The sequence below is a fragment of the Chelmon rostratus genome, chromosome 17, assembly GCF_017976325.1.
Source record: "Chelmon rostratus isolate fCheRos1 chromosome 17, fCheRos1.pri, whole genome shotgun sequence".
Classification (NCBI taxonomy): domain Eukaryota; kingdom Metazoa; phylum Chordata; class Actinopteri; order Chaetodontiformes; family Chaetodontidae; genus Chelmon; species Chelmon rostratus.
The window spans coordinates 1,718,313-1,732,509 of NC_055674.1; the positions used below are offsets into that span (position 1 = coordinate 1,718,313).

Below are 14,197 nucleotides of genomic sequence, written 5' to 3' on the forward strand. Positions count from 1 at the left end.
TAGGATGACTGTGACCATCATTGTATGTAGTTTGTGTCTGTTAGCTTCATGGTTTTGAAATATTCACATGAATCTTCAGTGTGCTGTCCTGCATATACGCTGGTTCTAGTTAATGTGGTCTTGCAGTTCCCCTCTTTAACCACTAGAGGGTTAGGGTTAGTATCTAACTATACACAGGCTAATGCTAACCGTCCTTAGCATCCTCGATCTGTTCAACACGACTCTACCTTCTCTAGTGGAGAACTAAAAACTCATCTGTTTCCTTCCTGTAATTATTATTTTATGTATTGTAAAATCCGGACGGACATACCACGACCAGGAGGACCCAGGAGGGTCTGATTAGTAGGACAGAGCAAAGATAACGTCATCTAACATTACTTTCACAGCAATGCTAGTTTAGCTAACAGTATTTAAACTGAAGGTGAAAAATTAGGTCAAATACAAATACTTCAATAATATCTTTATTTTCCTACTGACAAATAAGGACTCTAACTGTGGCCACAAGAGATCTAACATCATTTCTGTTTTACTGGAGTCTAGTCTTTGTATTTTGAAAACCGGAAGTCGTAGTATGTTATGTTTAACTTTTCTTTTTCTTTCCCCAATGTTGATTTTTTACTGAGTATTCACTGTTTTTGGTGATACTGCATGTGAATATAGTCTTGATAGTAAAGCTTTTGAAATTGATTAAAAAATAAAACTAGCCACAGGCAGATAAGTACTTACATGTTCTGACCACTGGGGGGTAATTAACACATTATTATACACTCAGTACAAGCAGACATAACAGCACTAATGCTATTACACTCAGTCCTGTTTGTGGGGTCATCTTGTGACTAACTGTGATATTTCACCTTTTGTGTTGTGCGTGCATGTTTGTGAAAGAAATGGACCACAAGATCTATAATAGTACAAAATTGTTCTTTTAATAGAAAACCACTTTGACTCAACTCAAAAGTTCACAACGTCAAGCTGGTTTCACATAAATTGTTGAAGAAAAGTCTCGTTTTCTTGACATGGCTCCTCCCATCGTGTGCAAAATGCTGCTGGTCTCATGTGAATGAATTAAAAAAAACAAGAAAAACCTACAGTGGGCTCCATCATCGTGCACGTCAGTCAGAGCTGCCACATATGAACCAGACGGCTGTGAACACAAACACCAAACCAGATGTGTGCGAGCTGGATTTGTCACCATCAGACTTCTGATTGATGTAAAGCTTTCATAGAGCAGGGTCACAAATAAATCAAACCTCGACATGTTCCTGCATCAGCTGCTGCACTGGTGCATCGATGTCGGTCCGAACGGCTGCATACAGTCGGTTCAACGTGGAGCAGAAAACTATGAAACATCTGCACATTGTACTTTTCATCTCACTGAAACTTAGCACGGCGATATCGGGTCAGATGTTCACAGATGCAGCTAGCGTCTGCTTCGCAGTAGGGCCTCGACAATCAAAATCGCACCAAGTGCAACACTTAACACTTAAACTGCAGCAGCTGCAATTTACTGATGAAGGTAAAAACATGCATTTATAAATGAAACACCGTGGTGCTGCAGAGACGCTGCAGCCTCCAGCTGTAAGGGAGCATGCTGTTCGGTGCAGACGCCAACAAAAATCACATTATCGTCATTTTTATATTCTTTTCAGTGGAAATGAAATGACCATTTCCACTAAAACTGTGACTCATATTGTAATATCTGTCCAAATAACAGCAATATGATTATTTTTTTTCTGTGTGTTTAGCCCTCTACTTTGCAGAAATCTTTTGTTTTAAAAAAGCAAGAAGTTTTCACAGAAGACAAGAAACAAGAGCAGAGAAATCAGGAAAATGTATCCCCTTTGGTCTGTAAACTAAAACTAAAAAACCTCCCGGGTGGCGTTCAGCTTTCCAAACACTCGTAATCCAAAGCTAATGTATTACACATCGTTTCACAGAGTCTTATGTACATGACAGCAGGTGCAGCAACACCGACAATAACCCAAAACCAGTTCAGTTCAGGCTGATGAATTGTACCTGTGTGCCATTTCAGGCTCTGCCGTCTGTGAAGGGGGGCTGCAGCTACTCAATTTCATTCATTATCATTCTGTCAATTAATCAACTAGACGATAAATTAAGCAAAAGCGGTTCACCGGTTCCCGGAGCCCTTTTTACGAAACCAACAGTCCAAAAGCCCAAAATGATTCAGTTCGTAATGATTTGAAACAAAAGCAGCAGCTTCTCACAACAGAAGCTGGACCAACAGTTCAGACGAGCGATCGCTTTGGACGAGAAAATAACTGTTTGAGTACGAGGGAGGGACAATGAGACGAAACCAAACAGCTCAGGAGCAAACGGCTGCAGCGTCGAAACGAATTCAGCCTTTAACTCAAAGAGGTGGAGCACGAAGCGGGAGAAGAGGAGGAAAGCAACGAGTCCGTTTAAAAAGCATCAGTACATCTTGGTGTTTGAGTGCTGGCGGTACGAAAGGAGCCGGGACGCATTCGAATGACCAGCAAGTGTTTCTGAGGAATAAAAAGATGTAGCACCAACAGTAGATACTGCACAGGAAGTGTGTGTGTGTGTGTGTGTGTGTGTGTAGGCACACTAGTGTCCCAGGTGAATCCTCCTGACTCCTCTTCGTGTGTAAACAGTGACCAGATGAGCCCTGAAACCGGAATATTTGAGTCGCTGCTGTGAGTCTGATCCAGGATCTGATCCCAGCCGTCTGAGCCGGTTTGTGTTTGACTCAAATGAACAGAATAAATATCAGTCTGTCCCGGTGAAACTGCAGCAGCTTCAGTCCAGACCTTATTAGACCTGATCCTAATCAGGGACCAGATCAGACACCTGGAGAACTGATCACCTGACCTTTGATCAGACATCTGTGACACGTAACAGTAACACTAACATGACTGTGAACACGCTCAGCGGGACAGAAAGCCTTTGGTGCAGCAGAGTGTGGCTGGAAGGTCACTGATTGGTCCTTCACAGCGAGGAAGACGAAGGAAACGATCCCAGTTTGTTCACTGAACTACGAAGCGAGCACAAAGTGAATCTGCAGGTCAGGATCAGGCTCCAGCAGCCAGATACGACGAGCGCTTCTTCTTAAAAACTTCCAGAAAACACGATGGTTAATGTCGCACGCTGCTCAAAAACAGCTGACAGCAGATCCAGACTTCTCAAATCTGTGCCAACTCAGTGAGAAGATCACCGCTGATAAACTCACAACCTGTTAGATCATGAAAACACATCAATGAGCCACTCTGGTTCTCACTGCGGCACCAAATGTGGATTAATCCGCCGCAGAAAATAGTCCCCAATAAATGCACCATTTCCTCCAGTTGGAGAGGCTACAGTGAGCAGCTGCTTCAGGAAATGAGACATTCGTGTTTTTAAAGATTTACATCTTCAGTAGCAACCAATGGGCTTCGAGCTGAGAGCCACAGACAGGAAGTCAGGAACGCATTTTAGGTTTTTTTTTTAGACGGTCGCTGACAATAAGAGAACTACAGAATAACACCAGCTTCAGAGGCTGAAGGCTGAATCTGTGCTCGCTCCACAGTTTCGTCATGAATAAACCTGTTGGGTTGGACGTGGGAGCGCGAACCCGGTTACATCTACAGTATCTGTCAGGACGCGTGACAAAAAAATGATGAATCATACGGCTTCGTCTGCTTCTGGTGTGACTTGCGCTCGAAAACATCATCCCTGCAGTAACCTGTGTGTGTGTGTGTGTGTGTGTGTGTGTGAGTGAGATGACACCTGGTTGTCTGTCGCCTTTTTGCAGATTCTGGTCTGAAGCCTGTACTTTCCGACCCGCTGGTCTGGTCTGTGGATCTCTGAGTCTCTCTGATTGACAGTCAGTCAGTCTACTTTCTGCTTGCTGGTCGACCTGCCCGTCACAGCTCCTCCCGCCTCCTGCTGCTGGCTTCCGTTCTCCAGGCAGCCGCTGCTGGTCTCATCGCTACAGGGTTTATACTCCGACGGATCTGGATCCGGATCCGGATCCAGCTCGGGCTGGGACTCCACGGCCGTCTCCCAGTCCTCCTCTTCCTCCTCCTCCTCCTCCTCCTCTTCCTCCCCGTCTTTGTCCGTCTGGCGGACTTGGCTCTGCATGAGGCGCAGTCGGGCCATGGCGCGGTCGATGGTCAGCGTGCTGACCAGGTTGAAGTCGTGCATGCTGATCAGGTGCAGCAGGAAGTTGCGGTAGAGGTTGTGTTTGACGATGTGGGCGCCGTTGTGTTCAGCAAACAGCAGGCAGGCCTCGTTCATCTGGTTGTCGGCTATGAAGCTGGAAGGAGGACACGATAAGATAATTCTTCACGTGTTTCGGTGCTCAGATTGTATAATTGGCTCGTTAGTCAGTTTGGGAAGTGGTTAAAATTATTCTGGAAGTTTATCATGTGCAAAACAAACATTCTCATTCAGTGAACATTAATTATGCTGCAACTAAAAACTGTCGCTCGTCTGCCAGTTAGTCACCTTTGACTTATTTTAGTCTTGAAAACTAAATCCTGGACTTGAACTCAATAAAACGGCTCTGAACTTCATACACACCCGTGCTTCATGACGTGGAGGTTCCACAGCTTCATGATCTCCTTCTCGCCCTCGTTGACGTCAGTGAACTCCTCGATTTGCTGCAGTGAGAGCAGAGCGGACTTTAAACTGGATCTCTTTCATCGCTGTGAAGCTTAGTCTCAAGTTTCTGAAGTAAGCTGAAGCGACAGAAGTGCAGGAACGGAGCAGAAACAGCGAGAGCGAGGCAACAACCCTCATCAGCTGGATAAACATGATCAGTGTTGTTCCCCATTAAACCCGAACAGACGGAGCAAACCCAACAGCAGCTACACTGTTAACTCAGTGTCCCTTTATCGGCTCCTTCAGCTGTGGACTAACCTTGACGGTCTTCTCTTTGAGCCAGTCCGGGTCCCTCTCGTCCTCGCTGTCCACTTCCATTTCCTGAGGCCGGAGCGGCACGCAGCTGTCGCTGTGGAAGTAAAGGCGGTTGTGTCCGCTGATGTACGTCCTCTGCTGCTCCCGATCGCCGTCCTCCGACTCCAGAAACTCCGACAGACTCGCCTTCGTCCTCTTGGGTCTAGACAGAAAGGGAAGGTAAGTACTGATGTGTTAACATCCTCAGGAACTACCTGCACTCCTGACAGGGAATAATGCTGCAGAGACGCTGAACAATGAAAGTAAAGAGTAAATATTTTGCTCGGGGAATCAGCAGCACCTGCAGGTGAGGATGTGGGTGACCGTGGTCCTCTTGACGGGGCCGTTCCTGCTGAAGGCGAAGCCCGGCTGGCTGTGGATGTCCTGCGGGTTCCCTGCGTACGAACCGTCATAACTCTCGTTGATGGAGACCTCGATCTTTGCTCCTTTGGGATGGGGCTGCCGGGGATCAGGACGGGAAATAAAGAAGTAACATCAAACTGTCAGAAACCACATCATGAAGATAAATGCAGACGAATCCAGATTTCCAAAACTGAAAATAGCATTTATATTCAGACGTGTCTGTGGTTTTTATTTGTGATGTGTGAAAGAAAGCAGCAGCCATGACAACTAAACATAATAAGTCAAAGAAAAACCTTTAAATCACTCAAATGATTTGAATAAATGTGATTATTCTCACATCTTCTGGAAACATCTTTCAAATCACTTCTGCAAATCTCTCATCAGTGTTTGTAGCCCAAAATCCTTCTAGTCCTGATGACTTAATCATTTAGTTTATTCTCTTCTTTCATTCTATCAAACTTGGGCATTTTTATTTTTTTGGACTTGAAATTGCTCAATTTTATTTGAAAGATTTAAATGTTTTTATCTTGATTTACCCATGTGACTTTGTTTTGAATGTGTCATAAATAAAGTGCATTACTATCATCATCATCATCATCGTTATTCTAATTCTTATCATCATCGCTGGATTTATATATGAGAGGAACAAAATGTACATGTTTAATTATTGATTATTGATTATGCTACATGTGCCTACATTTCTGTCATATTTTCCTGCATCAAAGATTTTAGGTTTTATTGTTCAGAACATTTCAGCTGAGCGACTCTTACACCTGTGATTTGATAATTTTTGGCGTCTCTGTGCCACACAGCGCGAGACCGTCTCACCACGTAGTTGAAGATGAAGCGGGAGTGAGACAGCTTGAGGTGTTTGAGCAGACTGTAGAGCTTCCTGCAGTTGAGGGTGCACCAGGGACAGTGGAGGTCGTCTCTGGCCTCCGTCTGTTGCCGCGTGTTGTTGTTGTACTGGAACTGGACGGAGAGACAGACGGCGAGCGTGAGACAGTCCAATGATGCTGTTCTGGCTGAGCGAAGCCTCAAATCAGGCTAAAACAAAAAATGACAGAACTACCACTAAAGCTAACAGAACAAGCTAACAGATAGCATAGACTAACGTGACGTCCTGAACGTATGTCTGAGCCCATTCTGAAAGTACGGGCTTCAAACCAACTCTTGGTTGGAACTGTGTCTCTTCTGCATGACAAAATGAACCACACAAACACTTTCAGTCTCTCCTCGAAGGCATTCACGGTGCTGCGGTTGCTTGCACACAGGCAGGAGTAGTTGTGCGAAGAATGAAAAAGAGAAATGAGAGAAAGAAGTTCAGATCACTGATGGCTGGTGTTGATAACGCGTTTCGATGGCAGGATTTCCTCAACAGCACAAACTAGCTTGTTCGGAGCGTAATCCGACCGTAAGAGTGCAGGAAAAACCCGGATATTGCTGTCATATCTGGACAGGAAGTCGGCAAAATCATTACATAAACGTGAGAACACGGGATCAGTTAACAGAACGTTCTGACCTCTGCTTTGAGACAAGTCTGTGGTGAACTGCAGCGGATCTGAGGGTGAAACTGACACAGAGTCAGGCGAGGCTGACCTGGTAGAAGATGCGTAGTTTCTGTCTGGGCTCAGCTGAGATTTGTTCTCTTCTGGTTTGCACGTCAGCATTTATGGACTCTTTCACAGCTGCAGCACAGAGGAGGAATACACCATCAATCACGCTCATTAAAGAAAATAATAAATATAATGAATCATCATGCACGCTGAAACAGATCACTATAAAACCTAAATGTTGTGTTGCTCACCCAGAGTGTGGGTGGCTCTCAGGGTGCTGGGTCTGGGGTCCTGGTTGGTCTCAGAGTTGCGGGTGGCCAGAGGTTTAGCCACAGGAGCAGTGGAGCGATCGGAGGAGTCGCTGGTCCAGCGCAGGGTGAACTGCAGGGTGGGACCCTGAGAGAAGCTCTCAAACGGAGGCAGACACTACAAAAAGAGAGCAGAAAGGTCTCTTCAGGCTTTCAGAGGCGTCTGTCTGTCATATATTTACATTAAAGCGATTCAACTTCATCAGTTGAACAACATTAAATTATCTCTACTCTTTACATGTAATATGTAACCATAGAAACAGGGTTTTGTCTGTAAATCGTATTTTATTTGTTCAGTATAAAATGTTTAATTTGATCATAAAATAATGACTTTAGACTTTGTTGAATTTAATTTGTTATTCTGTGTGAAACTTGTGTAACTTGGGTTTTTATGCTCTGTAAATAAAGATTGTTCTTATTATCATTACTACTATCATTATTCATTAGAGGACAAGGCGACGGTGAGTTTGCTGTGTGTTTGACGTCAGATCATGTTTTTATTTGTTTACAGAAAAACAAAAGAAAACTCGCCGTCATTCACCTTTACCTGACGGCCTCTGTTGCTATGGGTGACCGCAGCCTATTGTGATGAGATGAGATCATTTGGTACATTCCAGAAGAAACAACGCTCCTCTGGACCTTCTTGAACTAGCTGCTTGGTTTTATGTAAACATCCTGCCTGTAAATGTATTTATACAGTTTGTCTCTCTCTCTCACAAACACACACACACACCTTTCCGTCCAGGATGGTCTCCCAGGTTGCCCTCTTCTTACTGATGGGACACTCCTCCATCTCTTGCATAGACACCTCATACTCTCCATCTAACAACTGCAGACGTCTGCACACAACAACATGTTTCTAACTTGCTGCTTCTGCAACACACAGATTATAACAAGACTTTCTCCGGCAGGTGACGGTTCGCGTGTCGGACTGTGTGAGTTTCACCTGTTTTTATCAAAGACGGTCATCTGAGCCACAAATGTGGTCTCTCCCTCCTCCCTGAGAGAGGAGCTCCTCCTCTTCCTGTTCACCATTTCCTCTGTAAAATCTGAAACAGACACATGATGTCATGCACCCCTTCTCCTCCACACAGGACTGAGGATGAAGCTTAAAACTGGTCTCAAAACCTGATCAGTGTATCCTGTTTGTCTTTGAAAGTCTCTGCTCACCTCTGCTGTGGTGGTTCTCCCCGTTGGCCAGGCCGTTGATCTGTTTTCGGGGGTATCCGGGCCTCGAGACCCTGAAGAGCAGCGAGTAAGACTTGACCATGTGAGAGTTGCTGGGTTCAAACTCGCTGCTGGGAACCAGCAGGCAGGGGAAGGAGCCCGGCTTGGCCTGGACCCCAGCGCCCGGTTCTGGGTTCAGAGGAACCTGCTTCTTCCCCGTCGGGACCTGCTTTACCGGACAGCTCACATCCTGGACGGGATGACAGACGTTTCAGATGTATTTCAGCGCGGAAGAAGCAGGAGACGCCTCTCTTTTAAAAGATCAAAGTCATCAAAAATGTTCACACCAGCAGCGATGAGATACCACATGATGATGACACACACCTTCCTCTTCTTGTGACAGACTTTGACCAGCAACACCTCCAGAGACACGGAGTTCTGCTCGTTCTCACTGTCCTGAGACGGCTTCCCTGAGAACACCACAACACCAACGGCACAAGAGACTTCCTGCATCAGTGGAAGGACCACATGTATATACACAAGAGCTGAGGGACGGATACTGAGAAGGACAAACTTACCAGCTTTGTGGAAGAAGCCGGTAAAGGTGAGCTGCAGATTAGACGCCAAGCTGTGGAGGAGAAACAGAAGAACTTCTAAATTCTGACAGGTGATGTTATTTTTGATCAAATGTCCACTTGATGCCAAGTTCACATGGAGAGCAGTCAGAAAAACTGGAGAAGAGCATCCTGGCTAACGTTTAAGTCCGGATGTTACAACAGAAAGATCAGAAACGGCTTCATGCACGTACACGGAAACAGTCGGATTAAATATACTCACAGCTACTCTAATTTAATTTAATACTCTAATTTTCAGCCAAATTTTACCAAAATCTGTTTTCAAAATAGCTCAAAGAAGGTTTTTGGCTAATTTCCCAATTATCTTATTTCCACAAACAGAAACATTTTGTGATTCATGCTTCAATTATTTTAGGCCAATTACTCAATAAGTTAAAAACATTGTGGTTGGTTGATACGATGATATATTCCATCAGACCACGTCGTCAAACATTATTCATCAAATAACAATAAGAGAAGAAACAGTAAATCTCTGTGGACTGAGTGTTTACCTGTGAGTCTCCTGTTCGCCTCTCATCTTTTCCACTTTGAACAACAGATTGTCAACCTTGGAGCTTTTCCTGAACATGCAGACAAACAGCAGGGGTTAGCAACAACAACACCACCCCCACCCCCACCCCCACCCCCCAACACTGACCGACAGGCAGATTAACAGCTCACTGTACAGAGGAACAATTTCTATGCAGAGACAAACCAGAGTCGGTTTATGCTGTATAACTTCTATAATCTTGCTTTAATAAAGTCTGGTCACTTTTATAGCTGATCAAAGGGTTTTTACAAACAGAGACAAAAGAAAACAGAAATGACAGAAATCAAACATGCAGCCATGCAGAGATCAAGATAAAATCAAAGCAAAAATGAGACAACCACTACAGGAGTACATTTAGAGAGGAGGTGGGCCTTTAGCTGTGCTTTGAACAACTCAATAGCGGGGGCAGGTCTGATGTGGTGGGGCAGTTTGGGGGGCCACAACTGAGAAAGCTCGGTCGCCCCGAGCTTCCGCTGAGCCCGAGGGACGACCACAAGTGACTGTTCAGAGAACCTGAGTGTTCTTGGTGGGGTATAAGGAATTAAAAAGGTCAGGTAGTTAATGGATGGATGGGTGGATGAGAGAGAGAGAGAGAGAGATAGAGAGAGAGAGAGACAGACTTTATTTATCCCAAGCTGGGAAATTGCAGTGCAGCAGCAGGATTACACACATCAAGCAGCAAAAATTATATAAATAATAATAAAATAGCAAAAATAGCAAACAGTAGCAATAAAAAGTATTGTACAAAAAAGATTTTTTCTTTTTCTTTTCTTTGATGATACGCCGTCAAAATGGTCTCATGGATCCAGGGGAGGGACGCAAGTACAGCTAGAACCTGCTAAAAACGAAGCAGCAGCGTTCTGCAGACTTGAAGGTGAAGACTGACTGACTCTCAGTTGCAGAAATCAAGTTCAGGCGTAATAAAAGCATGGATTACTTTCACAGAATCTCAGAATGAGGATTTTAGTTTTGCTCAGACTCACAGATAGAAACAGCTGCAAAGAAACAAATCCTCCATCAGAGTTCACAGTGACCTCTGAAACAGGTTGAACTGTCATGAGGCAGCGTGTATATTATGTGTATGTGCAGCACGTAGAGTACACACAGCCTTCAGTGTCTAATTCTCTCTGTGCAGCTGATTCTACATCAGCTTTTGCCTGTTTTAGCAGCATTTTTGATGTTTTCCGTTCTCAGCAGCAGGTGCTGAATATTTGTGTCTTTGCTGAAGTGACTGAAGCAAATGCATTCGATGTTTAATCAATATCAGCTGTTAGTCTACGCAGCAGGAAGTGGAGAAACTGTTTTTTTCACAGCTTTCAGGTTCTGACAGAGATGGTGCAGAACAGTTTCCTCTTGGATTCGACCACGACAGTCCACGTGAGATCTGCGTTCGTTAGTCTGTGCTGTTAAGGATTTTGTTGGCAGGTGTGACATGTTGTATTCGCGCCACGCAAGCTGCCAATTCAAGCGCGTATCAGCAGCATGTGTGCTGAACTGAAGTTAAATGGAAAGCATGCCCACCTGGCTCAAATCGGCAGCGTGTCGTTGGATGTTTGGACTCACGCAGAGTTTAGCGACCTCGCATAATTCATAGTTCTGTCTGACTTCAACCTGAGCAGAGGTCTAATGAGACGAAGTAACTGAAAACACCTGCGAGGCTGTGCAGAGCCCTGCAGAACGCAACAAACCACCCTCACTCCTTCAGGCTGCGCTCAGACGGACATCAGCACTGAATCAAAAAGTGCCGCCTGCTTATTCATTTGAGTCACTGTGAAAAAACATGAAGGCCATTATTTTACTGCCACTGGACATGCTGTCAGCCGGGTGCCTTTTACTTTAATTGGCTTATAGTTGCATACATAAAACATCAAGAAGAGCTTAGATCCAGCTCAGGTAGGATCGGCTGTGGACCATTTTGAAAAGAGCGCTTTCAAAGAGGCAACAGGAGAGAAGACTAGAAGCAGTTTCTGATCAAATAAGTAAAGAACATGAACAGCATGAAATCTAATCAATGAAATCCATCTGCTGCCTTTCACTTTCTTCATGTTTTTCAGTTGTTCATTCTTTGTGAAGAGTCACTGTGTTTCAGTGATTCATCTCAAGTCACAAGCAGCGTTTCATGTGACTGAAGCATGCACGAGTGCAGCAGAAAGTGAAACTGAGCCGAGCTGCAGCAGACGAGTCACCTGGTTCACTGCCTCACCGCTTCAAGTGAGGAAAAACACAAGCTAACGGCTGCCATTTTCAGTCCCAAGCAAAGAACTGAAATTAGTGCACCTCGAAGAGGAAAAGCACCGGTCTGATGAGTGCATGTCCAAATATGGACTGCAAAAACAGACTAATCCATTTAAGTGATGGTTAAAGATCGGCTGATAGCGTTTCAGATGTGCAGTAAATAATCAGTTTGGCTGCTAATGAAAAACTAATTAACACCCAATATTCAGCTTGCACCTATTTCGTTTTAATTGAATAGCAGCTGATAAAAATCAGTTATTGTCGCCATTTTTGACATAATTATGCAGCCTGAGCTTTTTAACAAGAAATAAAATGCATAATCTGATATCCTCCAACAATAACATCCACGAGAGAACACCATGCTCGCCACATTTCAACACACGCCCTCAGGGCAAACTGAACCACACGCAGCCCCATGTGTATTGTGAGCCAGGTCCGTATGCAAAGCAGCCTAACTGAAAACGTCTCCTCTAACTGATCCACTCAGCCCCCACCTACAGCAGCAGACATGTTGGCTGACTTTCACTGCAGATAACACTTGACCTGCTTTTTAAGAGAAAAACTATTTAACACCAGCTTTTAATCCAAAGCTTTGAAACTTAAAACAGAGGGAAACAAAGCGGCAACACAACAGATCTGCTCAGTCTAAAAGTTCCCTTTGAACACTTGATTTCCTGCATCACAACAACCTGCGAAGCACATCAGCATCTTTTCCTGTTTTTACCTTTTGAAGTTATTCCTTGAGTTTCTGTGGGACATGTAGGTGAGCGTCCTGTGCAAGAATATCGGCTGGAATGTGAGAGGGAGAGATAAAAAAACATGAAGTGTCAGAATCCAACTTCAACGTGCCAAGAGGTACAAAAATCCTCTTATCTCAAATGGTCAAGTTAATCATGTGACTAACACTCACAGCAATCAGGTTCCTGGTGCGGAGGAACCTGTAGATTTGTGTTGGCTCTGCAAGTAAACACAGTCACATCCTCAGCTCAGTACTTTATATGTTATTCATCCTTTAGATGCAGAGTTTGAATCTCGAACAAGCCAAACAAAAAGCGTGACAAGCTCAGAAAAACCTACTGCTGAAACAATTAGAAATATAATGAGCGAACACTTTAATGCATTTATCATATTGGTAATCAATTAAGTGAGAATGACAAATATTTTCTGCTTTAAAAGGATCCGCCTGCTTTTCTCTGCTCTATATTTTATCTTTGACTGTTCGTCAAACCAAAGATATTTAAAGGCATCAAGTTGTGGTTAAGTAACTTAGTTTTAATTTCATTTTAGAAACTACATAATTGCCTAAAATGTAACTGATAGATTAACCAAAACAATTTGTTCCAGCATCGAGACTATTAATTAAACAAATAGATTAAAATAATTCAATATTCGACCTGTCTGTGTTTAGCAACCTTTTCATTTTGTCTTGTAAGTTCACCTTGAATTAAACATGCAAATAAGCAGATCACCTGCAGCGTGTAACAAGTTTTATGACTGAATGAAGTTCATTAACAGTAAATGGACAGTGGCCATGGCTAAAATTAAAATGCACAGTGTTCAAAAGGACTCGTCGATGATAGCAAGTATGGAGAGGGTCTGCAATACAGCTGTAAAATGATTCATTCTTCCAGCTTTGCAGCCCCTCACCTCTCACACGGCCACTGTAAAGCCTCCTCTGACTCTTAATTAAACTCCAGCACTGATATATATATGAACATGCAACTTGATGACAGCAGCGACTCACTTTCGAAGGCCTGCAGGAACAACTCGTGGTCGGCTTGAATGAGTTGCAGGTTGGGCTTCTTGGCTGCAGCCATCGCAGAGGAGGAAGACTGGTATAACCCGTTGGCTTTTCCTCCAGAACCAAAACCCACCGGGTGGCTTCCACCTGAAGAGCTCTGCTTCTGGGGAGCCATTGCCAAAAAATGGCCAAGGAAAGTGTCCCACCACCAGATGTGAAGTGGTGTAAAAAAAAAGAAAAAGAAACTCAGGTCCTCTTCCTTTGTCAAAACAAAAGGGCAGCGTTTGCAGAAAACCAGCCGGTTAGGAGAAACACTACTGTCTGTTCATTTTTAAAGGCAGAGTGTGGAAGTTTAAGTCTTTTATATTTGACATTGGTAAAGCCACTATCAACTGTTTTCGTTTAGGTGCCGGTTTAACAGTTACAGAGGTCGGCGAAGAGCCTTGAAATGCGCGAAACAAGATATCAGCCTCTGGCAAGCTGACGCGGCTTGCTAGCTAACTGGCTTACTTCCTTAGCCAGCTAGCGATAACCCCGGGCTAATTGGCTAGCATTGTCCGGCACTCTGACTTCAATCATTAAGAACTCGAAAGGTGCTGCAGAACGACAGCTGGTTTAACACAGAGATGACACACGCTTTCGGAGGTTTCGATGCCATAATTTCAATAAAATTCGCATTATATGTCGTCTTGCGCCTGTCGGCAAGTCGGGTTAGCGGTACTGGAAAGTCACATAAAATAACACAACGA

General features: G+C 44.1%; 1 protein-coding gene across 1 annotated transcript; it reads right to left on the minus strand.

Annotated features, from left to right (window-relative positions):
- Positions 1-908: 908 nt before the first annotated feature.
- LOC121620936 (polycomb protein suz12-B-like) lies at positions 909-14,154 on the minus strand. Its single transcript, XM_041957190.1, has 16 exons — positions 13,452-14,154; positions 12,618-12,664; positions 12,432-12,496; positions 9,435-9,503; positions 8,887-8,936; positions 8,693-8,778; positions 8,312-8,558; positions 8,088-8,190; positions 7,875-7,980; positions 7,085-7,259; positions 6,877-6,965; positions 6,106-6,249; positions 5,216-5,373; positions 4,879-5,077; positions 4,540-4,619; positions 909-4,273 (listed from the first exon to the last, which is right to left on the minus strand). Exons 1-16 carry the CDS (start codon positions 13,621-13,623, stop codon positions 3,847-3,849), a joined length of 2,217 nt encoding a protein of 738 aa, XP_041813124.1. The 5' UTR covers positions 13,624-14,154; the 3' UTR covers positions 909-3,846.
- Positions 14,155-14,197: the final 43 nt, after the last annotated feature.